The sequence below is a fragment of the Moschus berezovskii genome, chromosome 3 (assembly GCF_049115385.1).
Source record: "Moschus berezovskii isolate FMDL1 chromosome 3, NW_MosBer_1.0, whole genome shotgun sequence".
NCBI classification, from domain to species: Eukaryota; Metazoa; Chordata; class Mammalia; order Artiodactyla; family Moschidae; genus Moschus; species Moschus berezovskii.
Genome location: NC_142462.1, coordinates 59,504,910 through 59,532,495, shown reverse-complemented (window position 1 = coordinate 59,532,495; position 27,586 = coordinate 59,504,910). Strand labels below are relative to the sequence as shown.

The 27,586-nt window shown below is 40.6% G+C and overlaps 1 protein-coding gene across 7 annotated transcripts in view; it reads left to right on the top strand.

Annotated features, from left to right (window-relative positions):
• Positions 1–27,586, top strand: part of ST7 (suppression of tumorigenicity 7) — a 281,009-nt gene that overhangs the window by 134,539 nt on the left and 118,884 nt on the right. For 6 of the 7 annotated variants that reach the window (XM_055420813.2, XM_055420815.2, XM_055420812.2 and 3 more), the window contains exons 2-3: positions 14,965–15,047; positions 27,138–27,297. In XM_055420813.2, the coding sequence (XP_055276788.1) occupies positions 14,965–15,047; positions 27,138–27,297 (243 nt within the window). Of the gene's footprint in view, positions 1–8,166; positions 8,234–14,964; positions 15,048–27,137; positions 27,298–27,586 lie in introns of those variants that run through there. The other variant, XM_088834428.1, reaches the window with a different exon arrangement.

The window sequence follows — 27,586 nt, the reverse complement described above, 5'->3', positions numbered from 1 at the left end:
AACATAAATACCTGTTCTCTATCATTTGGGTATGTCCATCTTTGTAATGTTTGAGTCGGCAGTAGTTGTTATTCCTAAGAAAGAGGAAATAAGAGACAAGTATGTAGCAATTATGTACAAGAAAAAGAAGGGGAAAAGCACCAAAAAGGAAAAACAAAGGAGTACTTCAAGTCAGTAATGCTCTGTGGCAAGAAGAGACAGCGTTTCTCTCTCATACTAAAATGAGGTTGACAGTTTAAGGTATTTCTAACCCAGTACTTTGCAAGTGGGATTTTTTTCCCCCTGTTTCCTTTCAGCAGTTAGGTCCCTTGCTTCCCTGTTTTGAGAAATTATTTGATTTTTTTCTGCAGCTGTTGACTTGTTTCATGTTATACTCCCATCATTTTTAGATCTGGTTTTGACTGTGTTGCTCCCCAAAGAATTAAAAACTAGAGAAAATACACATGAAAAAAATTTTGCTTAGCTAGTAATCAAAGAAATAACTCCCTACCTCTCCTTTTCTTCCTTTCTGCCTTCCTTCCTTTCTTCCTTCGTCTCTTACTCTCTTTATCTTTTTCTTTCTCTGTGTCTTCCCTCCATCTCTCCCTCCCTCCTTTCCTCTCTACTAATTTGGGAACACATAATGCTTAATTTGATGAGACAGATGCTCACAAACACTGCTGGAATGGAAAGCACCACAATCATTTTGGAAAGTAATTTGACAACTTGAATTGAGACTTTAAAATGCTTGTCACCTTTAGGTCATTAATACTACTTCTAGGAATCCATTCTAAGGAAATCATTAGAGATGCCTATCAAAACAATAGTCACTTTCATTTTAATTGCATTGGTAACATCAAAAACTTAAGAAACAACCTAAATTTCCATTGACAAAGCAGTTTATATAAATTATTAAAAAATACTTTAGGAGGAAGTACTCTTACACAGCTATTAAAATCATGTTTTCAAAAAAATGTTTAATGAGATTGGAAAAAGTTTACACTGTAATTTTAAATGAAGGAGAATGAATGGTGCCTAATAAAGAATCAGAGATAGGAGCCAGATCTACCAATGTTCATGTTTATGTCCTGACTGTGGGATGGTGCTGCCTATTTCTCTGTGAAATATCTGATTCTGGATTTTTATCTTGACCTATAGTAATTTAGGCTTCCCTCATAGCTCAGTTGGTAAAGTATCTATCTGCAATGCAGGAGACCCCTGTTCAATTCCTAGGTTGGGAAGATCCTCTGGAGAAGGAAATGGCAACCCACTCTAGTATTCTTGCCTTGGAGAATCCCTTGGACAGAGGAGCCTGGCAGGCTACAGTCTATGGGGTTGCAAGAGTCTGACATGACTGAGCAACTAAGCACGGAACATAGTAATTTATTTATTTATTTTTTTTAAAATTAATTCATTTATTTTAATTGGAGGCTAATTACAATATTGTAGTGGTTTTTGCCATACATTGACATGAATCAGCCATGGGTGTATATGTGTCCCCCATCCTGAAACCCCCTCCCAAGAACATAGTAATTTAAATGAGCAATACACAGAATTAAACAGAATGCAGAACAGATGCATCAGAACTTGCAGATGTCATCTTTCACTGTCTTGTCTTGACAGAGAGTCAAAGTCATTTAACATGAGGTTTGTGTAGTAATGAATGTCTCAGTAATCAGCCACTTTCACTCTCACCCTCAACTCAGGATGTCACCTCAGGGCCTGCATGCCCCTGAGGCTAAGGTTTGGGGCAGTCCTTTGCTTTCAAGTCCTAGCGGGCTCCGTGAGCCCAGTCTCTGGGTCTGGCTCTGGAGCAAGTGCCACAGTGCCATTTCAAAAGAGACAGTAACTTTGGAAACCTCAAACAGCAAATCTGAAACTTGGGCATTTCTGTTTTACCTCCCCAAATATGGTATCAGCTACCCCAAAGAAAGGTATGTGCCCAGGAGGAAAGAGCACAAGCTTTGGGGTCTGACAGAGTAATGTTCAAATCGTTCATAGCTGCATGTCCTTGGACGAGAATGGGGGTAATGATGTACTTTGCGGATCTGTGTTGGGGATCAAGTGATTAAAGATCTAAAATGTTTAAAATGTTTAACCTAAAACAGTGCCTGACACATAGTAGCCCTAGTACATCTCCTGAGTAAATATTAGTCAATCTTTCTCTCTACACTTTGTTGAACTATTTTAAAATATGACCTGATAAGACACTTTTTTGTCCTCATAATGATGGTGTTAGACATCTTGCAGATAGTGATGTGATTTATACTAAGAGTGGCATTTTTGCAAATTACTTACTGTACTTGCTTACTGAGTAGTTATGTTAAATGTTGCTTTGTGCTTTAGTCTCTACATCTGTCAGTTTGCATGATTTTATGTTAGCAATTATTCTGAAGAAAAACTTGGCCTGTGCAGGTTATCATTAGCAGTGCATGCTGGTTTTTCTTTTCTTTCTCTCTCTCTCTCTCTTTTTTTTTGCAGGGGGAAGATTAATTTTTTGTTTGTTTGTTTTTCACAATGTTTTGGAAAAATAACCTTGAAAATTAATCATTTTCTTTGGTAATTTAAAAAAAATGAAAATGTATTTTATTTTGGCTGTGCTGGGTATTTATTGGGCTTCCCAGGTGGCTCAATGGGAAAGAATTCATTTACAATGCAGGAGACGTGGGTTCAGTCCCTGGGTCAGAAAGATCCCCTGGAGGAAGAAATGGCAACCCACCCCAGTATTCTTGCCTGGAGAATCCCATGGACAGAGGAGCCTAGTGGGCTATAGTCCATGGGGTCACAAAGAGTCAGACTCGACTGAGTGACTGAGCTCAGGTATTCATTGCTGTGCGGACTTTTCTCTAGTTGTGGAGAGAGGAGGCTATTTTCTAGATGTGGTGCACGGGTTTCTCACTGGGGAGGCTTCTCTTGTCATAGAACACAGGCTGAGTTTCAGTAGTTGTGACTCCCGGTCTCTAGAGCAAAGGTTCAATAGCTGTGGCCCATGGGCTTAGTTGCTCCTTGGCATGTGGGATCTTCCTGGATCAGGGATTGAAACTGTGTCTCCTGCATTGGCAGGTGGATTCTTTACCACTGAGCCATCAGGGAAGCCCCCCTTTTTTTTTCTTTTTAAATGTGGTTATTTTATTCTAATGTGTGCTTGGCTTCTGAGTGGTAATACCCATTTATAGTACAGCTGGCCAGTGGTGCTTTCTAGTTTGTGGCACAGGATTTCTTGGTATAAGATTCACTGACTCCTTCAGACTCAGGACAGTGACCTCATTAATCCTGGGTTTTAACCACTACTGATTCACCTGTAGGTAAAATGCTGGATCCTAAGGAATGAGGCATTCAGTTCAGTTCAGTTCAGTCGCTCAGTCGTGTCCCACTCTTTGCGACCCCATGAATCACAGCACGCCAGGCCTCCCTGTCCATCACCAACTCCCGGAGTTCACTCAAACTCATGTCCATCGAGTCGGTGATGCCATCCAGCCATCTCATTCTCTGTCGTCCCCGTCTCCTCCCACCCCTAATCCCTCCTAGCATCAGAATCTTTTCCAGTGAGTCAACTCGTTGCATGAGGTGGCCAAAGTATTGGAGTTTCAGCTTTAGCATTAGACAATACTAATTAAAACATGCAAATTTCTTTCTTTCTTTCTTTTTATATTATAGATGAATGGGTCACTCACAGTGAAGGATGACAATGTCTGAAAACTATCTGAGATAGTTAAGAATAGATTTGAAAGGGAAAAAAGGCCATGTAACAGGCACTAGGAGCATTTGCATTGGGGACGGCATAGGGCATCTGGAATTTAGATACATCTTTAAAAATATATTAAGAAAAAAAACTGACTTACTAGTATTTGAAAATGACAATGTTCCAGTTTCTATTGACTGTCACCTGTAGACGTTGATTTAAGCTGGATTCGTTTGAGCCTTAGTGCTTAGAATTTGCTGCCAGCCCTGGACCTGGGGAGATAATTTTAAGTGTCCTCTGGAATAATAGCTAGTCATCTGATGCAAATACAAAGCTGAAACTAGTTACTGGAATTGAAAATAATGAATCCAAAGGTTTATTTTGGACCTTTGGAGCTGTTGAATACCAAAATATTGGTCTGTCTCGTGGTTTCCCCTGTGGCTTCTTTACTCTGTGGATTATATGTCCTCACTGAGAAGGAAATAGCCTAACTTCGCTTCCAGCAGATCTTCTGTTGTGCGGCAGCTGTTCAATCAAAAGAGAAGTAGATTAGTCATTGATTTGTGGAGCATATAGTAAAAAGAAACACCTAACTTAATTTTACTACTCTGTGGCCTATAGTTGCTTCTCTGGCCCAAACTGTGATCTTCATGTGAGCAAACTCTTGAGTTAGCAGAGGGTTTCAAAATGGAGCATGGAAATTATTAGAAAGTACAAAAGTCAGAATAAATTCAATAGAAAATAATTTATTTCTGTCTTGTCATTTAATCCCAACTGATAAAACAGGAATGCACATAAGTGTAATTGTTAGGTTCAGAATCATGTCAGTTAAAGTACTTCACACTGTTTTAATTATTCTTTCAGATGTATGTAAAAAGAAAAATCTGAGAGAAAGTAGACACATTTCTAATGATTAACTATATATCTTTAAAAGCTTGGTATAAGAATGAACCAGTATTGGATTTCTTAGGGGGGCTAATATCACTGCAGTAGAATAAAGTTTTGAGTTTTATTCCTTCCTTGTTTACTTATTAACTCCTAGGGGGCTATTTCTGTTTTCTGTACTTATGTCACACTTAATGATAAATGCTCTTCTTTCCTTTCCTGCCAGACTTCGTGTTGAAGTAGCCTGTGCCTGCTGCTGTAATTTACTTACCACTCACTCACTGTCTTTAATCACTTGCCATTTGACTTTGGCTCCATTTTGCCAACACTCTCTAAACTCTTACTCTTTGTGTCACATTGTTAAGAGCGAACTCCCATTGAATTTATCTCTGCAACATCTGATATGCCCAACTGCCCACCCTCATGGTATTACAGGAGCTCTCTTCTGAAATAATTCCTGAAGCTCTACATTTTACACACTGCTTCATCACTACCAGACACACCTGTCTTGTTCACATCTTTGTTCATGAATGGTGAGTGTGTTCTCGCTGTCTTCTGTGTGAAGTCTGATTTTCTCGGCTTGGCATTTGAGTTAACATTCACCCACTGCTTCTCATCTACCTCGTACTCCAACCCAGTTCCTTTGGGTGTGTTGTCATGTCTGTCTGGAGTCCTACACTATCTTTTTTTCATCTCCAACCTCATGCTCTAAACTTATTCTTCTTTCAAGGCCCAGAAAGAAGGCCATCTGATTCATTAAGTTTCTCTCATCCTTCTAGAGGAAAGTGATATTTTATTCCTCTAAGTTTTGTCTGCACCTCTCTTCTGATATGTTTTATATTCTATCCTGTGTTATTTGTGTAGGCATCTTATTTTCCTTTCTCTAGTTCAGTTTTATTATTTTTTAATTTCACGACCCCAGTGTCTAGTTCAGTGTCTTGTACTTTTTATAAGCCAAGTACATTTTGGTTAAATGTACTGGCTAATAAGTAATAGAGAATTTGCTGAAAGATGTTTTAGACTGCATTTCCCTTACTCTTGCTAATGTTCTTCTTACCTTTCTTAGTTATTTCAGTGCATCTTAGATTTATCAATTATCTATTCAGACTACTGGGTTGCCACAAATATTTTGAACACTTTTAGGTAGTATCTCTATTCTAGTCCTTTAGGTAATGAATTTTGTAGGTAATGAATCTACTTAAACCATTAGGGCTTCTTTTTTTAAAAATAACTTCTAGTAAAGTAAGGGTGAGAAGCTGATGACCACATTCTTATCAAGATGATGGAAAAGTCCAAACACATTTTGCATGACTGGTTCTGTAAGGAGCCTTTTGGAGTCGTCCATTGTGAACACAGGGATTTCCCTGGTGGCTCAGATGGTAAAGTGTCTGCCTACAATGTGGGAGACCCGGGTTTGATCCCTGGGTCAGGAAGATCCTCTGGAGAAGGAAGTGGCAACCCACTCCAGTGCTCTTGCCTAGAAAAATCCCGTGAACGGAGGAGCCTGGTAGGCTACAGTCCATCGGGTCGCAAAGAGTCGGACACGACTGAGCGACTCCACTGTTATTGTGAACACAAGAACCACCGAGAGTGTTCTTCTATTTACAATACTGATGTCAGCCAGCCCATGATGTGTGTGTTACAGCTCACTGCAGTGACGCTGGACCTTTCTAGAGCTCAGCCATCCAGTCATTTCAACTCCTCAGCTACCAAGCTTTATATATGTGTGTATATATATATATACACACATTTTTAAGCTAGTGTATATAGCACATACAATGAGCATCAAAGAATTACCAAGGGAGATCACAGGTTTTATTTTACATAGTTTCAATGCACATCCTTTGGCTTTGCTTAACAATCTTATCAAAGGAACATTTATTAATGCATATTCTATCTCCTACCCTACAGGCCATGGGGTCGCAAAGAATCGGACATGACTGACGCGACTTAGCACGCACACATACACCCTAGCCCAAGGCTGATTTAGGAGTACCAACTTTCTATTTCAAGAGTATTACTCAGATTAAGAATTGCCTGTTAATTTGTTTCCACGTCTGTTTCTTCCACAAAATGCAGAGCTCCTTGAGGATAAGAACTATGTATTATATATCTTTGTATCCCCAGCATTGTACAGTGTTTGACATATATTGCATGCTCAGTCATGTCCAACTCTTAGTGACCCAATGGACTGTAGCCTGCCAAGCTCCTCTGTCCATGGGATTTTCCAGGCAAGAATACTGGAGTGGGTTGCCATTTTCTCCTCCAGGGGATCTTCCTGACCCAGGGACCAAACCATGTCTTCTGTGTCTTCTGCATTGACAGGTGTATTCTTTACCACTGCAACACTTGGGAAGCCCCTTGACATACATTAAATATCAGTATTTATTGAATGACCAAAGTTGATTACCTGCCTTTGAAGGAACCGTAGATTTTTAAGTAGCTTATTAAAAAGGAGAGAAAACAGTTTGAAGCAGGCACACAGTGACAACAAATAATAGTATGCCAGGTGACAAAAATATTATGAAAAAGATTGAAAAAACACGCATTAGTCTGGGATCACTTCATTTAGGAGGGCAAGAACATAGGGCACTGAAAGGGCTTCTAAAAACATTGTTGAATGCTGCTGCTGCTAAGTCACATCAGTCGTGTCCGACTCTGTGCAACCCCATAGATGGCAGCCCACCAGGCTCCTCCGTCCCTGGGATTCTCCAGGCAAAAACACTGAAGTGGGTTGCCATTTCCTTCTCCAAGGCATGAAACTGAAAAGTGAATTCGCTCAGTCGTGTCTGACTCTTAGCGACCCCATGGACTGTAGCCCACCAGGCTCCTCCGTCCATGGGAGTTTCCAGGCAAGAGTACTGGAGTGGGTCAGCACAGTACTATAGTTAATGTTCATTTTGATGACTTACAGCTATCAAGTAAAGATTGAAATATTTTCTGAATATTTTGTTTAAAGATTCAGTTAAGTATATGATACATTTTGGAAAGATTTCCTTATAAAACTGCTTTGAAAAAGAAAACCTCTGATTTTTAGTAGGGTAGGTCCTTAACTAGGGCTTTCATGGTAACTCAGATGGTAAAGAATCTGTCTGCAATGCAAGAGACCCAGGTTCGCTCCTTGAGTCTGGAAAATCCAAGGAAGATCCCCTGGAGAAGGGAATGGCTACCCACTCCAGTACTTTTGCCTGCAGAAACCCATGAACAGAGGAGCCTGGCAGGCTACAGTCTATGGGGTTGCAAAGAGACCCACAACTGAGCAACTAATACATTCATTTTCACTTTATCCCAAATAATTCATTAGTGAGGGTTCTAGATAGCCAAGGCCTTACTGTGTGAGGATAGTGTAAGTATGTCTGCACTTTCTTGATTTAGCAGTGAGCAGTGGTCATTCAATCTCCCTAATAAGCATCTCACAATGTACAGCTACTCTAGGGACAGAAACACACACATACACACACACACTCCCAGAAGAACAGGTCCCAGCCACTAAAGAATTTCAATTTTTCTAGACTTGGGAATTTTTTTTTTTTTAAATCAGAAGTCCTGAGGAATGGTTGTTAATGACTTTATCACCTACCACTCTTCCCTTATGCTGTCCTGCAGTGTTTATCAAATGTTGAGTATCCCTGTGGACCAGGTTCTGTGCTGGGTGCTGGAGGATGGAGACACAGTGACTGCTTGGAGGTGAGAGGAGGCCTGGCCTGGAGGACCATGTCTCCATAAGGCTTCTGTCTCGTTGCAGAAGTTTCTCCCGTTGAGGCAATTATGTCTTTTTTTCTTCCTATGTCAAACAGTTTATGAGAAATAAGAAGAGTCATAAATCTTCGACTCTAAATCTAAGCGTGTTTTAAATAGCTAAAAATGTAAAAGACTTATACAAGCCTCTCTCGTGTTCTTAACTATAGTCGCTCATCATGAGCCTGCTTGTAAATAAAAGGGAAGAGGTAATCTGAGATTTTGCTTCTCTAGGTCCTTTGGGTTACCAAGGTTTATATGTGACTGGGTTTTGGACAGTCCTTCGTTGTTGACAAATGGACTCCCTCCAGCAAGGGACAAGGAGCCATGAAGATTGAGCGTTGTTTCAATGTAGTTTCTCCATCACAACTGAGGAAAGAATGTGCTCAGCTCCACTCCTCAGTAGAGCCAGACGCCTGATAAAGCAGAAACAGTATACCTGTAAAGTTGCCAACGCAACGTCAAGGGTAGAGGGAAGAGTTGACAGAATGATTTATGAGGGTTTCTTGCAATAAGAACATGTCTAAAAATATACTTGCATGTCTTTCTCCTCTCAAGGATAAATGTAACAGAATTTATCCAGGGAATTGTGATACATAAAAGCCTGAGACCTTGTCACAGCCTTCGGAGACCAGGGTGAAGGGCAAGGAGAGGGGAAGCAGAAACAACAAATGAGAAAGCATGCTCCTGGAGTGCTTTTAATCTTCTGTTGAACTGACATGGTTTTACAAATGTAAAACGGATTTTTTTTTTGCATGCAAATATGCAAATATTACATGCAAATATTGTAAATTTAATATGTGACCTTTAAAAAAAATTTACTGGGGTAAAATGAAGATACTTGGTTTCCAGATTTAAAAAAATTTCCTCTGAGCTTCTACTTTAATATCAGTAGATCTACAAAGACAGCCACAGATTAGCATGTGGAATAGCTTGCTCTCATGGAAGCAGAGTTTGAAGTTGCATTTTATTTATGAACAGTTGAGAAAGAAGCTCTTGGAGCAGATAGAGTTGGCTTAACACCCTTTCTGGGCTCACCACAGTTAGCCAGAGTTATTGGATATCCACATGGATTTCTTTGCCTTCTATAATGGCTGCCTTCAGACTCACCCTCAAGTTTACTTCTGTCTCATGCAGTGAGAATCCAGTTCAAAGGACCCTTCTGTTAACTGACTCTCTGTTTTGTAGGACATCCGTGTTTCGCATAAAGACAAATCACACTGCAGGTGATCTGTTTCTTGGGCTGTGGTCTGTACCACAGTGCTTGGCATGCAGGAGTTGCTCAGTAAATGCTAGATGACTACTATTCCTACTGTTACTTATACGTTCAGCTCAGTCTCCTCTGCTTTCTATGCCATAGTAATAGAAGATGCCTAGTCACAAAAGGAAGAATAATATAAAAAACAACAATATTATTATTTGATGACATCTACTGTGTTAGACAATTTATCTAAACTATCACATTGAGTTCTCACAACCCTGTAGGACACATAGTATTCTTATGTTGTAGATAATGAAACAGCTCCAGAATCATAGATTTTCAAGTTGTATTGAAATAAGTTTTACTTATATTTATTTTCTAAGAAAAGTAAGAATTCAGAGTTCCCTATTTCTTCAGTATTCTTTTATCTACTCCCTGCATAAAGTCACTGGAGAGAAGTCCTTGATAAATGATTTTGGAGAATACCAAAGAGCAGTAAACACCTTTAATTTTGAGACGTACAGTCTGAACTCATTTTCATTTGTCTCGTCTGAGAAGAGCCCATGCAGCCACAAGTAATCTCACCTGGGTAACCCTTGATTCATCCTGCAAGTCTCAGATGGGGTGCTTCCATTTGGCAGACATTTCTCTTCTCTCCTAATCCCTTTGAGTGCGGTGTGTCCTCCGAACTCCCTCACGTGTTCTTTTAGTGGTTTACTTACCTCTCTCATCCCTTGAGTGTAAGCCCCTTAGAGGGACTCTGCCTCTTGCTCTATCCCCAGCACCCTGCCCAGGGTGACACTCGGCAAGTATGAACTGGTTGTGAGGGGGTGAGGAAAGGCCTGTTTCAGTCTGAGCCTCAGAGCAGCTCTGGGAGGGTGTCCGAATTTCCCAGGGCCACCACTGCTGCTGGTTTCAGTTCAGAGACCAAGTCTCCTATCCCCTCTCTCTTTCCCAGGCATAAAACTTTTACACAAAATCTCTCTTTTTTCTTTTCCAATACAGCTTAAATAGATTTAGTTTCTTTAACCTTTCTTCCTAGGGACTTTAGTCCTAATCTTTTCAGTGATTGCTGATTGTCATAACTCTCTAATTCTTTATACTTCACATGCCCTATTTTAGCAAGTCATTAAATGGAACACGGGACAAAGCAGACCCATGTTTTTGGGTGCTGTAGACTTTATCACACTACATATTCAGTTCTGTCTAGTCAGTACCTCCTAGTCTTTGATGCTGCCTTAACCTGTTCATTCAAGGGCTTGTATAAAGTAGAATATATCTTGAGGAGTCAAACACTCTTTAAGTGTTAGGTGTTCAGTGTATTCTCCAGGAGTGTAATTTGGGAATTGTTTGTGCTCTGAAAAATATGCGGGAAGACTCTTGCTGTCACAAGGGCCAGAAACAGGGCTGGCTCCTCACAGACAGGGCCTCACAGGGCCATCCCACGTGACTCCTGAGTAAGCCCTCTGGTATTCTGTTCCCAGCTCACAGGGGTGATTCTTGACTTTCCACAGTTGACATGTTGCATTATCTTCTTACCGCCTCTCTTCTGTGATCCAGAGCGGTCCCTGAGTTTTCAGTTCATTTACCCACCCCTCCTCCCTAGTTTCTTCTCACCTGTACTTAATTCCAGATTGTGCCAAGTTTTGACTTCCCTGGTGGCTCAGACGGTAGAGTCTGCCTGCATTGCCGGAGACGGTTTGATCCTTGGGTTGGGAAGATCCCCTGGAGAAGGGCAAGGCAATCCACTCTGGTATTCTTGCCTGGAGAATCCTCATGGATAGAGGAACCTGGTGGGGTACATCCATGGGGTCACTAAGAGTCAGACACGACTAAAGTTCAGCATCTTAAGAACGCCTGAAGAAACAGTCCCAGAGGCCAGTCACCCTTGAATAATTGATGCAATATTCTTTGAGCAGTGATCTGTTAGTGTGTCCAGCAAGGTCAGATGAAAAGCCTTCTGACTTACTAAGTTTTTAATTTTATGAATTGATTCTTACCAAAGCTAGATTAGTCTTTACCATTTGTTTTGCCTGAGTCTCAGCCTATGTCTATCAGTTCAGTTCAGTTCAGTCGCTCAGTCGTGTCCAACTCTTTGCGACCCCATGAATCACAGCACGCCAGGCCTCCCTGTCCATCACCAACTCCTGGAGTTCACACAAACTCATGTCCATTGAGTCGGTGATGCCATCCAGCCATCTCATTTTCTGTCGTCCCTGTCTCCTCCCACCCCCAATCCCTCCTAGCATCAGACTCTTTTCCAGTGAGTCAACTCGTCGCATGAAGTGGCCAAAGTATTGGAGTTTCAGCTTTAGCATCAGTCCTTCCAATGAACACCCAGGATCGATCTCCTTTAGAATGGACTGGTTGTCAGGAAATACCCAGTTTATGTTTCAAACTATACTCCCCAAAGTTTTCTAATTTTTAGGTATTTCAGCAGGCCCTCCCTCATATTTTCAAAAATAATTTCCAGTGACTCTGATGAAAGTAGGCAAGGTATTCCTAGGTTTAAGACAGTCTGGTTTGCAATGTGCGGCTCTCATTTAACAGAGGAATATTTAACTAGATGCTTCCCTTCAGGGTGGCATCCAGCCTCCTCCCGCCACACCTCCACCCTACTGCCCCGAGAATAGCAGTAAAATCATCCATCTTTTAGTATCTCTCCTTTAGAACTTCCTCTCCCTTTCAAATGCAAGACCGTTGTTTTCCTTTCGCTGTTTTGTTCCTGCAGGCTTTTCAGCTTTATCCTCCTGTGCACCCTTGATAACATGAGCCTGAGCTCTGGGGGCTGGATAACTGTGGTTAGGGCTTTGCCCACCTACCAGCTATGAAATAAGATGAATAATAATATTGCTGTCACAGAGATGAAGTGAGCATTGAGTTCTCCAGTCTGTGAAATTGCTATTGTAAACTTTAAATACATAGATAGATTCAAATGGCAAGTACTAATTGTTGATATTTGTGCCCAGAATTGCCAGATGCCATGTCTTAATGATGTTACCCAGAATATCTAGTAAGACCGTAAATTAGTAGGTTATTAGATGAACACCTTCCACTCTCTATAAATGCTTCTATCTGTACTCTCATTCTCTGTTTCTTTTAGTGCCCACCGTTCTCTCTCCCACTCCCAGCTCTGGTACACATAGCTGGATGTAGTAGAGAAGCATGGGTTAATTGTTTCTGATGGTTGCTGTATAATTTTAAGTAAAACTGAATGTATAGAATGTTTATTTTTCTCTCTTTTAAAAACTCACATAATTTTTTCACTTGTCAATTGGTTCTTCAGTCTTTTATCTCTAGTGGATCAGTAATTTTTCAGTAGCCAATCTTTTTCTCTCCATTGCTTCATGCTTTTAGCTGGACTACCAAAGCACTTCACAATTCAGGCAGTGCCTTCCCTTTTTCTTTTAGAAATAGATTTCGTTGAATTCTATGTCCCCAGAAACTTACTGAAAAGTGTATGGAACAGATATGAATGTTCATAATTACAGAATAACAAAGTGAATGGTCTATTTTGGTGTCTTAAAAAAAAAAAAAGAAATGTTGAATCGTTCGTAGTGTGCGGAGGGGAATTTTAGGCACCTCAGAATCAGACTGTCAGTTACAAGCTGTAGGTTTGTTACTAGAATTGTTTGCTCTATTCTTTTTTTTTTTAATATTTTTAGAAATCTCCCTCCTTCTATATAGGCTGTTATGTGGAAGTGGCAAACCAGTTTTGTTTTTTCTTTTTTTTTTTTAATTTTATTTATTGATTTATTTTTGGCTATACTGTGTCTTTGATTCTCTGCGGGTTTTTCCCTAGTTGCAGCAAACGGGGGCTACTCTCTAGCTGCAGTACTCAGGCTTCTCTACGCTGTGGCTTCTCTTGTTACAGAGAAGGGCTCCAGAGCGTGGGCTCCAGTAGGCCAAGTACAGGACCACATTTCAACTGCACCTCTTCTTGCCTTACAGCTCTAGGCTGATCCCTCCTTCTTTGCCTTCCTCTACCTCCCTGAAAGAGTCCACTTAGTCATGCTGTGACTTTTGATTGAGCACTTTGTTAGTCCAGATTTGTGATGGCAAATGATAGACCACGAGTCCCTCAAACCGGTTTGATTAAAGTGGGTGTGGGGGGAGGAGGGTTTGCTGAGACCAGGCCCATTGTCAGGAAAGACAGAATCAGTGCATCCTTCTACATCTCTGCCTTTGGGAAGGTCCATAAACATCTGGGAAGGCTGTGCTCTTTCCTCAGGACCTCAAAGCAGGCCCTGTCCTTCACTCACATGGCACTCCTTTCCTCCTTCTGCCCACTTTGGTGTGGTTAACTCCTGCTTACTCTCCTGGACATCTTCCTGACCCCCCAGACCGAGATGCATACCTTTTAGGTGTTTTCATAAAATGCTGTGCACAGGACCCTTCTATGCACTTATCAGAACCGTCTGGTGATTGTTTGTTTACTTGTCTGTTCCCAGCTAGACTTTGGCCTTCTAGACGGCGGGAGCTATGTCTGATTCATGCTTCCATTCTTTGTCCACAGTCTCATTCATAGCAGAGAGAAGCGTTTGTTGAATGAGTGAACATGGGATCTCTGTTCATGTTGGTAACTGCTTTCTGGGCTGAGCTTGGGACAAATGCCAAAGCCTTTTCCCCTAATTACATAGAAGTCCTACTTAAAATGTTCTTCATTGAAACAAGACTGGAAATGGTCCCCTTCCACAAACACTTCAGTTAAGAAATGTGAATATGCAAGCAAAAAACCATTTAGGTCAATTGTTGTTTGGTTTGCAAAGTTTTGTGCAATTTCTAGATATAAATGACTTAAAATATACTTATAAAATGTGTAAGTGACCTTACTTAATTGGCAAGCAAATCTGCTGTAGTGTTGATTTGAACAGTGGCAGGAGCTAGTCTTACCATTGTACTTTCATTTTTGTTGATTTAGTTTTCATCTTTTCTCCATTGAATCCAATTACTTTGATGAGCAGACTAACAACCTTATAAGTTAGTTGAAAAAAGTGTACTAATATATGCTAACATTTCTTTTTCAGGAGTGATCATAGTATTAAAATCTTTAATATAGTTAATTTTTGCTTGTTTTAAGGTTAAACTACCATTTGTTGGCTCATCAAAAATTCTGATATGTGGGACCCACACATCAGATATGTTTTATATTAGGGCACCTTCCATTCCTCTTAACAGTTTAGTAACCAGCTTTGATTCGATTCTTCAGTGGCTATAAATTCATGAAAATTGTTCACAACGATAATTTTCAGAACTGCTCTTTCTTCTTGTATGTAGTTGTTTTCTTTTAGGATATATAACTTGAACCTAGTATTCTGAGCCTGTGTGATGCTGAAGCATTTTAATGGCACTTGGCTATGATTCTAATAACTCTTGTCATCAGAAACAAATGATTTCACCAGAAAGAAAAATGAGAGTTGGTTTTACTGATGATATACTCATGCATTCCCTGTTCTTCTCCCTCTTTCTTGTTTTTCAGTGAGCATGTTTTTGAACACATTAACACCGAAGTTCTACGTGGCCCTAACAGGAACTTCCTCACTAATATCAGGGCTTATTTTGGTAAGTGGTGGAATTCTTCCTATTTAAAAAAAAACTCTGCAAGAGTACACAGCAGCAGCTTACAGTGATTGCATGTATGTGTATGTTGGGTGGGAGACCTGATAGAAACCTTGCACTGTCCAGATTATGTTTTTAAAATATATTTGAGAAGAAGTTTTTTAAAATTGTATGCTACTTTTGTTGAACGGAAAAACAAAGTGTAGGCAAAATGGAAAATAAAGGAAGATGTAATTCTGTGTCAAATTCTAATATCTGAGATACTCTGTACCAAGTGTGACTCAGTTAAACAAAAATGTTTTTCCTTCATTACTGTTTTCGAAATGGATTATTGGACATAATCAAGATCAGGAGAAATATAGCTCAGTTTCTTTAAATGTATTGACATAGATGTGGCAGTTCTAAGCTTTTCCTCCCTTCAACTCCTTTTCTTCTAAAATTTACATATATTTCAATATTGCTTCCTTGAAAAAAGATCCCAAATAGGCAAAAAGCAATATGATAATCATTTTCATTATCACGTTGGCTCCATTGCCTTATGCTCTAAAACAAATAGTGAAGTGTAATAAGTTATAATACTTACAGTAGTTTTCTTTAAGTGACCTTAAAGGGAGCCATCTAAACTAGTGGAATCACTCTAATATAGTTAAATTTATGTTAAGAATCTTTGAGGAGAAAGAGGTTTTAGAATCCCCCCCCCCTTTGTACATAATGCTGTGATTACTATTAATTATAGAGACATGGGCAAGAAAAAATACAATGAGGTAGCTACTAGTATTGTTTTCATTTTACTAATTCATAAGCTGGATAGGAAGTAACCTGCCTTAGGTCACACAGCTGACAAATGGTGGAGCAGGGTTTCAACCCAGTCTGGCTTGTACCAGAGCCTATACTTTCATCACTGATTTTATTACCTCTCTGGTTAAGTAGGTATCTCAGACGTTAAAGAATCTGCCTGCAATGCAGGAGACCTGGGTTCGATCCCTGGGTCAGGAAGATCCCCCGGAGAAGGGAATAGCTACCCACTCCAGTGTTCTTGCCTGGGAAATCCCATGGACAGAGGAGCCTGGCAGACAACAGTCCATGGGGTTGCAAAGAGTCAGACACGACTGAGTGGCTTTCACTTTCACTGGTTAAGTTCTCAGCTGTTTTTCTAGCTTCTGAACAAATGGCAGGTCTGAATTTTATTCTAGTAGTACTCAGTGTGGGTTCACTAGCCTATAAATTAATTACCAGAATGCACGTTGTTTCCTTTCACTCTGGTGTGTGTGTGTACTTAGTTCAGTCATGTTTGACTCTTTGTGACCCCCTGACTATAGTCCACCAAGCTCCTCTGTGCATGGGATTCTCCAGGCAAGAATACTGGAGTGAGTTGTCATTTCCTTCTCCAGAGGTTCACTCTGGTGAGCTAAGTCCAACAGTCATTTTCTCTTCTCACTTAGGGATGGTGACATTCCATCTACCATCTACCTGCTTCTCTCCTCTGAATAAAGGGATTTCTTTGGACCATGACCACCTTTGCAGACCTAGGCTGGTGACGCTTTCTCCCTGTGTGTAAATTGCAGTTGCTGATGCCTGATGATCACTGCTGTGTTTTATGATATAATTGCTTTGTTGCTTTCTTTGGAAGTAGAGGGTTCTTCTGACTGACAAAACTTTGTGCAAAGGAAATCCTCAGATGTGGGAAGATTTTGAAAGGCCTTCTCAAAAATGCTTGGTTTATACTGAGGTCAAAGTCACTACCATGTGTGGGAATAACTGTCATTTGCTTTAGGCTCCTGTGTTAGAGATTGTTGACATTGGAGCTGTCGGCTCTTGGGGACGCAGCTTTGCTAGCCCTTGAACTGCACCGTTGGCTGAGGGTTTCTCTTCAGCTGCTGTACCTTTCTGTCAAGTGTGTTTCAGGGAGAGGTAGCGTTGGGATAAAGGATCAGGTGCTTTGCGAAATAGTTGTGTGCATAGAATTGCATAGCAGTTTCCTGGCACCAGAGAGACAATTACCTAACTTCTCTTTCCTGAGCAATGTCAAGGGAGCCAGGTGGTGAACACAGAAGCTGCAGGGCTGCCCCTGAGGAAATTTCTTGTTTGGAGACCTCAGGATTCCTATGCTGGAGGCTGAAGTTATCATGCAGTGTGATGTCTTAGGCAAAGAGAGCTAAACACAAACAAACAAACGAACAAAATCCCTGCTATTTTTACCCTGTGAAGGAAAAATCAATTAACTGAACAACATACATAGAAATAAAATGTGTTTGGCAAGTGTTGCTGTCTCTTACACTAATGTGTTTAAAAATAAATGAGGACTTAGCAGCATGTATTTCAGTAGATGTCACTGCTATCTCTTAATTTTATAGGTTGAAAGCCAGCAGTGAGTTTGTTACACCACCTACTTCTCACTCTTCCCTTACAGTTCCCAGGCCCATACCCAATCCAGGCACCTCTATCCTTGCTCAACTTCATGCTGCCCCTCTACCACTTGTCACAGTAGTTCTCATCTCAGTCCAGTTCCAGCCACAGGAACTGCACCTGTTATCACAGTCCAAACCCACCAATTTAGTCTTTCATCTGCTCTAGGAAGGACAGGCCCAGTCTGCTTGACGTGGCCTCTGTGGGTGATGTTTATTTCTATGGAAAACATTTATGGGTTTTATTTTTGCTTTTGAGAATGGTAAGGTAGATATGTGGAGAAAATGCTCCCTTAATTTCTAAAAATGTTGGTAGAATAGAGAAAATACTGCCATACTGACATTTATAATAGACCCCTGTATCCCCATTAATGTGTTAGACATGCTCCTATGCCTGAGGGTTATGCATATATATTCAATAGAGGGATATGGGAAAAGGCAGCCAGAGCATAATTTTTAAAAATGAGAATCAAGAATAAAAAAGAAAATTAAAATAGTAAATAAAAGAGTGAATTCAGGGATCCAGTGTAAAAAGATAGTTTTCAGGAAAGTGAAAGAAAAGATACTAATTAGATAGGAATCAGTTGTAAATAAAGGCCCTTTTGTTGTGTTTTCCATTCTATGCCAGGTACTGTTTTAAGCACTTTGAATATATTATTTCATTTAATTCTAAGTCAATTCTAATATTAACTTTATTGAAATTCTAAGTGGTTGATATAGCCAATGCCTCTATGCCATTGAGTATTTTTGTTGTTGTTCAGTCACTCATCCATGTCCGATTCTGCAACACCATGGACTGCAGTATGCCAGGCTTCCCTGTCCTTCACCATCTCCTGGAGTTTGCTCAGACTCATGTCCATTGAGTTGGTGATACCATCCAGCCATCTCATCCTCTGTCATCCCCTTCTCTTCCTGCCTTCCCAGCTGTTTTCCCAGCATCAGGGTCTTTTCCAGTACGTCAACTCTTTGCATCAGATGGCACAAGTAATGCAGTTTCAGCTTCAGCATCAGTCCTTTCAATGAATATTCAGGGTTGATTTCCTGTAGGATTGACTGGTTTGATCTTCTTGTAGTCCAAGGGGCTCTCAAGAGTCTTCTCCAGCACCACAGTTAAAAAGCATCAATTCTTTGGCACTCAGTCATTTTTATTGTCCAGCTCTCACATCCATACATGACTATTGGAAAAACCATAGCTTTGACTGTACAAACCTTTGTAGGCAAAGTGATGTCTCTGCTTTTTAATGTGCTATCTACATATGTCATAGCTTTTCTTCCAAGGAGCAAGTGTCTTTTAATTTCATGACTGCAGTCAGCATCCACAAGTGATGTTGGAGCCCAAGAAAATTAAGTCTGTCATTGTTTCCATTGTTTCCCCATCAATTTGCCATGAAGTCCGTTCTAAAGGAGTTCAGTCCTGAGTGTTCATTGGAAGGTCTGATGCTAAAACTGAAACTCCAATACTTTGGCCACTTCATGCGAAGAGTTGACTCCCTGGAAAAGACTCTGATGCTGGGAGGGATTGGGGCCAGGAGGAGAAGGGGATGACAGAGAGTGAGATGGCTGGATGGCATCACCGACTCAATGGACATGAGTTTGAGTGAACTCCGGTAGTTAGTGATGGACAGGGAGGCCTGGCGTGCTGTGATTCATGGGGTTGCAAAGAGTTGGACACGACTGAGCGACTGAACTGAGCTGAACTGAACTGATGGGACCGGATGCCATGATCTTCATTTTTTGAATGTTGAGTTTTAAGCCAGCTTGCTGAGTATAACCCGACACAAAATTTACGTAGTCTTGCCAAAGATACATGATGGGATTTGAATTTGGATCTGTCTGACCATGCCCTTTGTCCCCTCCTGTTTAAAAGTAAATGAGTGGGACTAGCAGATTGTTATGGCTCCTTTCAACTCTTTTTCATTCATCTAAAATCTTGACCTCCACTTGACTTGAAAATAATGCAGTTGCAGGGCTAGAGAAAGGAACCCTCAGAAGTCATCCAGTTTAAGTCAGTAAAAACCTAAGGAATAGGCACCCAGAAAACCTATGACTTGTCAGGTCACCTTGCTAGGTAAGAGTATAAGGAAGATTAAAGTTTAAATTTTCACTGCTTTGTCCCAGCATCATTGTGCATCTCATAAATGTGTTAACCAGGAAGATGGGTTGCAGCAGTGTCTAGTGGGTGATGTGTTCCTTTTAACAGACCTACAGAAGTGGACCACATAGATAAGAAAGCAAAAAGAAGAAAAGGAAAAGAAAAAAGAAGAGAAAAGAAAGAGGGAGACAGAGAGACTATAAACGTCTCTAGAGGAAACTTTTTCCAATCAGTTGTGGCTTAGGTCAGATTTGGTTAGTCTAGAACATAAAGCATCACTTAACCACAATTTATAATTTCACTTATGACATTTATGGTCTTGTCCTCTCTGTGATGGAAGCGTCACATAGGCTGAAAATATATCTGTGTAATGTCTTGCTAATTCTTAAATATTTGTTGAATGCACATAGATTCAGTGAACAGATGAATTCACTGGCTGTGTCTGGGAATTATCTGGGAGCTTGTTTATAGTGATGGATTCTGAATACAACTCCAGACTAACCAAGTCAGAATCCCTGAAAGAAAGCTGACCCCCAGGATTAGTTGACAGAGCTTTGGGCATCATGGCAGAGGCTCACATCTCCCAGTTGGCAGTGGTCGCTAGGTACTTAACCCCAGGACAGTGATCCTCCTGTCCAGGTCATAGTCATTAATGCTATAATGCAGACACTGAGGTGGGGATGGATCACCGGCTGTTGACCTTGAAGGGAACCTCAGTTCTCTTTTTTCTTTTCTTGAAGCCTTGACTATAGGTGGCTAGGAATGGAGGTTGAAGGACATGAAGACAAGTTCTTTACACATCCCCGTCAACTGGTTAGGGGAACAGATGGCTGGTGGGGCAATTGGCTGAGGTCAAGGAAGCAGGAGACCAAGTCCTGTACCATAGCTCTTCAGTACTTCTAAACAAAATAGGAAGGAGCCAGGAGTGTTTAAAAAAAAGAAAGAAAGAAAATTGTCATGAGGAATTGGGAGGGACTTTGAAAGAGTCATTGGTACAGAGAAAAGGATCTACTTGAGAATTCTAGCAGGAAACTTCTAAAAAGGTTTCGGATATTACTATAACCTGTGCCAACTGCCTTGGTTTATCTTCTTTAAGCCTAGAAGATCGCTTCTTGCCAAAAATCTGTTTACCACCAGATGTATTTCTGAAGACTTAGAGCAGGTGTCAGTTTAGCATTCTATTTGAGAGTAGACTGCCAGAGTTTCATATTTCCTCTTCAGTCTCTACCATAGCTGTATCTATCCTGTGATATCATCGTCTACTTTAATCCTTGGGAAACACACAGCCAATTTCAGGCTGTGACATCTTTGTGTTTCCCATGGATTTAATGGAATTGGTGTGGAATCATTATGGTGCTTCTCTGTGGAAATCTTGAAGCATTTTTGAGTAAGATAGGAAAGTCCCAATAAGTGAAGAGAAAGAAGTGTTATATTTGCAAAACATGCAATTCAAGAAGGGGAGTTCTTAATGGATAGGAAGAATCTAGGCATTTTTAGGAAAGATTCAGCTTTTAGGTCTGCAAGACAGATGAAAGGGCCTTATTTGTTTACTCTTTGCCAGACTTTTGTTCCTTCCCTGCAGGTGAAAATGAGGTGTTTATGCATCTTAGGCCAGCTGCAAACCTGAATCTCCACTCCCAGCCTGCAGCTGCAGGGCTCCTCGATCTGATAGTAATGGAGAAGGGTAGTAAGTAAGTGTTAGTCACTCAGTCGTGCCCGACTCTTTCTGACCCCGTGGACTTCAGCCCACCAGGCTCCTGGGTCCATGAGATTTTCCAGGCAAGGATACTGGAGTGGGTTGCCATTTTCTTCTCCCCGGTATCTTCCCAACCCAGGGATTGAACCTGGGTCTCCTGTACTGCAGCCAGATTCTTTACCGACTGAGCTACAAGGGAAGCCCAGTGGAGAAGGTTACAAGGCCTAGAAAACTGTGTTCCTGACAAACGAGTCTTTGTTTTAAGTGTGATCTGGGTCCTGAGTATAGCAATGGCCCTTCGGTCCTGCAAGGTAAAGATCCAAACCATTGCTTTGATCCTCACATTCCCAATTCCACCCCCACTTCCCTTATTCTCAGATGATAACCCTTATCTGCATCTCCACTAAGATAACTGTCACCTACTTTTCATCCATTTGTTGCCTTCTTACCTGTGAAACAGCTCATCTCACACCCTATTTCCCGAATAGAATGTATTTGTCTGTGCACTCATGCTTCCCATTCATCCTGTCTTAGAGGAAGAGATGGTAAGTTACCTTTCTGAGGCAGGGTAAATGTTCTTCCTGGGCTCTTGGTCGGAGAAGGCAATGGCAAGCCACTCCAGTACTCTTGCCTAGAAAATCCCATGGATGGAGGAGCCTGGTAGGCTGCAGTCCGTGGGGTCGCTAAGGGTCGGACACGACTGAGCGACTTCACTTTCACTTTTCACTTTCACGCATTGGAGAAGGAAATGGCAACCCACTCCAGTGTTCTTGCTTGGAGAATCCCAGGGACGGGGGAGCCTGGTGGGCTTCCATCTATGGGGTCACACAGAGTTGGACACGACTGAAGTGACTTAGCAGCAGCAGCAGCAGCAGCAGCAGGGCTCTTGGTGTCCTGCCTTTTGGTCATTTGTACTCTTTTGCACTTCAATTTCTCTTGTTCCACTTGATTCTTTCCTTTTCAACAAATATATATAGATCTCTCTTTTTTATAACTAACAAAATGAACACAAAACCTCTCATTGGTCCTGCTCTTTATTTAGACGGTATCCCATAAGTCACCAGACCAACCCTTATCATCCGTCCATTCAACCTTTCAGCCATCTCTCCATTCAGTTTTCAACCATCCATCCATCCATCCAACATTAACTGAATGACTTCATTTTACACATTATATTACTGAGCCCCAGAGAATCAAGAGTACCAACTAAGACACACAATTTGGCTGTCTTGCGATATATTAGGGCCTTTACCTTTCAGCAGGATGGTTGGGTCTTATTGACTTCCCAAATGACAAATCTAATTGGTGCTTTTTAGTTCTCATCTTACTTGATCTGTATAATTCTTGGTGTAGACAGATTGCATTTCAAAAGAGTATGAAATGTGTAAATTTATATTTTAATTTTATGGTTATTTGTCAGGTTTAAAAACTGTTTTGTTCCACAATGGCAATTCCATTAAGCTACTAGCATGTCTAAGGGCTAATTTTAAAATCTAAATTTGTTTATGAGAGCTTTGATGTTTACATTGTAGGTTATGCACCAGGGAGAATAATTCAAAGTGACTCCAAATATGTGCGTGTTAAATAACACCATCTGCCCATTTGGATCTGTGCAGCTTTTTAAAAATACTGTGAGGTTCTGGCCCAAGCCTGCCGTGTTTCAGGATATGGGACAGATCATTGGTGCTAAGACCCCAGATTAGAGGTTTTGGTTTGAAGTTTAAGAAGGCTTTAAGTCCTGTCCCACTTCCTTTTAGTAGCTGTTTGTTTAATTCATGTTGGAGTACTTGTCCTGTCCCATGATATTGTAGATACCAGTATAAGGGTCTGTATTGGGTAAGAAGCCACATCTACAGCTCTAATAGGACAGACTTGAGAAGATCCTCCTTTGCCTTCCAAACAGTTGCATGAATAACCCAGACTTCACTAAAGTCTGTTATTTTTGCATTAGAAATACTGGGTGGAAGGTCTGTCTCCTATTAGAATGCAAATACTCCATTAATATGAAGCATTTATACCTTGGGATGTTTTATCCAGTCCCATTTGATAGACTTCTGGATTACGTTTGATAGCTAAGAAAGCAAAGAGACAGTAGAATAGGAGGGCATTTGGAAGTGAAGATTTGAAAAGGAAAATGACAGGTAAAATCTGTTAAAATGAGCAAGAGATTTATAAAAAGATGTCTTGTTTTAGGGCGCTAGTAAGATTAGTGGCACAAGAACTGAGGTTTCAGGTTAAATAGCTACTGAGTTAGCTTTGTGACTCTGGACTACCTTAACATGTAGCCCTCATGCATTCTAAATGAAACTGTTCATGGGCCTTGAGGGCTCCTTTTATTGCTGGGGTTCTCTGATTTGGCTGGATAAACTGAGAAATCCTTAAGAGTCCCAAAGTGGGGTTTTGTGTGTGTGTGTGATGGGAGCAACCTGTGAGAGGCAATGTGGGCCTGTGGCATGGATTGGTAGTGTCAGGGGCCCTATCTGTGCTCTGTGACCCTGGAGCACAGCCTATGCTTGTTATGGAGCGTTTAGTGCTGTGCTACTGAATGAATGAAGGCCTGGCAGGTGCCCAAGCAGCATAATATAAAAAGCCGAGTCTTAGGGCAAAGAAAGCTCTTTCCCACAAGTGATTGAGAGCCATTGCCAGTTCTGTGACCATTGTTCTGGGTCCTTTGGAGCCTTCCTTCTCTTCAATAAAGGCAAACCCAAAATCTTTTTTTTTTTTTGGGTGGTCAGGACCAAATGGTAAGCAGCCTCCTTTTTCACAGTGATTACCAGGGCTTTCAGCCAACCATTTAGTAACAGACAATATGCTGTATTAGCCTAAACAGTAGAGTAACAAGAGGAGTGCGTCATAGCAGTATGTGAGCTGTGCTGCCTATGGGAGGTATGCACAGCATCAGTGTGATAAATGACAGCTTTGCTGTTACTTTTGAGAACCAGCTATACAGCAAGCACTGAACTAAGTTTTTTACATGGGGTTTGAATCTGGGTGATTTACATGAGTGTGAAATTAAGGACACTCAAGGATAAATAACAAATGTGATTTATACTTTATAGTTGAAGAAACTGATATTAAAATAGATAAAATAACTCACTTGAGGTTACAAACTCCATTCTGGATCTATGGTTCATAAATTTACCATTCTTGAATGCTGTTCTTTCTTCAAACAACATCTCTTATTCCTCCTGTTCCTACATTATAGACTAGTCCTATCCCTTCTTAGCTTTTACATCATATTCTCCCTGTCTGCCCAGTCAGATTACTTAAATGTCTTAACATGTGAAAATTCATAGAGTCAGAAGGGGTAACTCCTTGGCATTAAATCAAGTTCTCCTGTTATAGGATTGCAAGCATTTGGTTTGATTGATAGTTCCTTCTGGTCATTTGTAGATGTTCTTTCTGTCTTTTAAAGGAATTTTTGGTAGAACAAAATAGAGAAATACCAATTTTTAAATTATAGCCCAAAGTTTATTACAAAGAACTTAACTTTTCCCTTCTTTCATGCGTTAAAAACATTAAGTCCTCTGTTTTGGGAGGCCAGTCTAGCTAAAGGTTTGTCACTTTTGTTGATCTTTTCAAAGAACAAACTTTTGGCTTCATTGATTATATAGTACTTGTTTTTTTGCATTCATTCATTATTTATCAAATCCTCGATATACAGTCATGAACAAAACATGTTTTCTACTCTCTCAAAACTCTTACTCTAGTGGGACATTTAAACAAACAAATTAAACAAATGTCATAAATGCTGCCAAGAAGAAAAGCAGGGTGCTTTGAGAGAGGCAAGAGAAGCTGACTGTAGATCTGGTGACTAGGAAAGAGCTCTGAGAAGGTGACATTTAGACTGAAATGAAAGGATGAGAGGCATCATCTTGTTTTTATGAAATAAGTAAGGATAAAGGTAATTAATTTTATATAGTTCCACATTCTATATTATAAAAGTATAGTTCTTAGGAGACTCTGGGATATAGTTGATTCTTAAATTTCTTCTCTGTAATGATTTGTGACTGCTTACAGAGCAGATTCAAAATCAGACAGGGAGGCCAGGAAAAGATGTGGGGAGAGCAGCTTCAGACAGTGGTGGAAAGTGTTCCAGGGGAGGTGGGGCAGGTGGGAGGGATTCGGGGAGGTCGCTTGCTTTCTCCTTGCTTCAGTTCAGTTCAGTTCAGTTCAGTCGCTCAGTCGTGTCCGACTCTCTGCGACCCCATGAATCACAGCACGCCAGGCCTCCCTGTCCATCACCAACTCCTGGAGTACACTCAAACTCATGTCCACAGAGTCGGTGATGCCATCCAGCCATCTCATCTCCGTCGTCCCCTTCTCCTCCCGCCCCCAACCTTTCCCAGCATCAGAGTCTTTTCCAGTGAGTCAACTCGCCGCATGAGGTGGCCAAAGTATTGCAGCTTCAGCTTCAGCATCAGTCCCTCCAATGAACACCCAGGATTGATCTCCTTTAGAATGGACTGGTTGGATCTCCCTGCAGTATAAGGGACTCTCAAGAGTCTTCTCCAACACCACAGTTCAAAAGCATCGATTCTTCGGCGATCAGCTTTCTTCACAGTCCAACTCTCACATCCATACATGACCACGGGAAAAACCATTGCCTTGACTAGACGGACCTTGGTTGGCAAAGTAATGTCTCTGCTTTTTAATATACTATCAAGGTTGGTCATAACTTTCCTTCCAAGGAGCAAGCGTCTTTTAATTTCATGGCTGCAATCAGTATCTGCAGTGATTTTGGAGCCCCAAAAAATAAAGTCTGACACTGTTTCCACTGTTTTTCCATCTATTTCCCATGAAGTGATGGGACCAGATGCCATGATCTTTGTTTTCTGAATGTTGAGCTTCAAGCCAACCTTTTCACTCTCCTCTTTCACTTTCATCAAGAGGCTTTTGAGTTCCTCTTCACTTTCTGCCATAACGGTGGTGTCATCTGCATATCTGAGGTTATTGATATTTCTCCCGGCAATCTTGATTCCAGCTTGTGCTTCTTCCAGCCAGTGTTCCTCATGATGTACTCTGCATATAAGTTAAATAAGCAGGGTGACAATATACAGCCTTGACGTACACCTTTTCCTATTTGGAACCAGTCTGTTGTTCCATGTCCAGTTCTAACTGTTGCTTCCTGACCTGCATACAGGTTTCTCAAGACTCCTGATTTCAGTCTAGTCATGTGAGCATCATTGCCTCTTTCCTCTTTTAATGAAAGTTGTTTCTTTTCTTCTTTGCAAACAGCACATTATTGGTAGGCTTGTGAGCTAGGAAATGTTAATGGTGTACAACAGATACTAGTGTTTATAAAGCACATCTCAGCTGGCAGACATTACTGAATCTTTCAGCAATTGGGTGCCAGAGGACCATGAAATGGGATAACTATTACTTTTCCTGTAAAGCTGGATTTCTCTAAGGAGATGCTGGGTTTTTTGTTTTTAATGAAATTTTGCTGTCTTAAAAATCTTATGCAGGTATGGCTTTATCAGAATATAAAATGCAAAATATTGGAATATTTAATAAGCCATGCTTTTGAAACTAACTTCTTTGTCTTTATTTCTGGAATTGCTTTTCAGCTGTGGTGATTTTTATTATCAATATTATATAAATTTGGAGGAAAGTAATAATGAGCAGCTCTTAACAATGTTCTTTTACCATGACTGGGTATATAAATTTTCCTTAAGAGCCAGTATTAAGTGGATAAAACAACACTGAGAAGTTAAAATGTAAATGGAATTTACTTTTGTTAAATTTCTTAATTTTTAGAATTAAACAATTTTTTCGGAATATGTTTAAACCAGTATTTAAGGTGGGTGTAATTAGTAGATACAACGTATTTTATGAGTATGTACAAAATTATTGCTGGTAACAGGACCTTAATCATGCTTACTATTTTCCTATTCTAGATATTTGAATGGTGGTATTTTCGCAAGTATGGAACATCATTCATTGAACAAGTCTCAGTAAGCCACTTGCGCCCCCTTCTGGGAGGGGTTGACAACAATTCCTCCAACAATTCTAATTCCAGTAACGGGGACTCAGATTCCAACAGGCAAAGTGTCTCAGGTATGGAAAGTCTTTCAGTTTGCAATATTTACTTACATTTTAATATAATATTTTACTACATTATTATGACTATAAGACAGTAAGAATGTTGTTGTTTAAGGATTAGACTTCAAAGAAAAATACAATTTATTTTCCCAAGGAGTTGACAGCTTTTGCAGAGAAGTTGAGTGTAAGCATCCAAGGTAAAGGAAATATGTATCTTGTTTAATTTGACTTTTTCTTCCCTGGTAGCTCAGTTGGCTGCAATGCAGGGGACCTGGGTTCGATCCCTGGGTTGGGCAGATTTCCC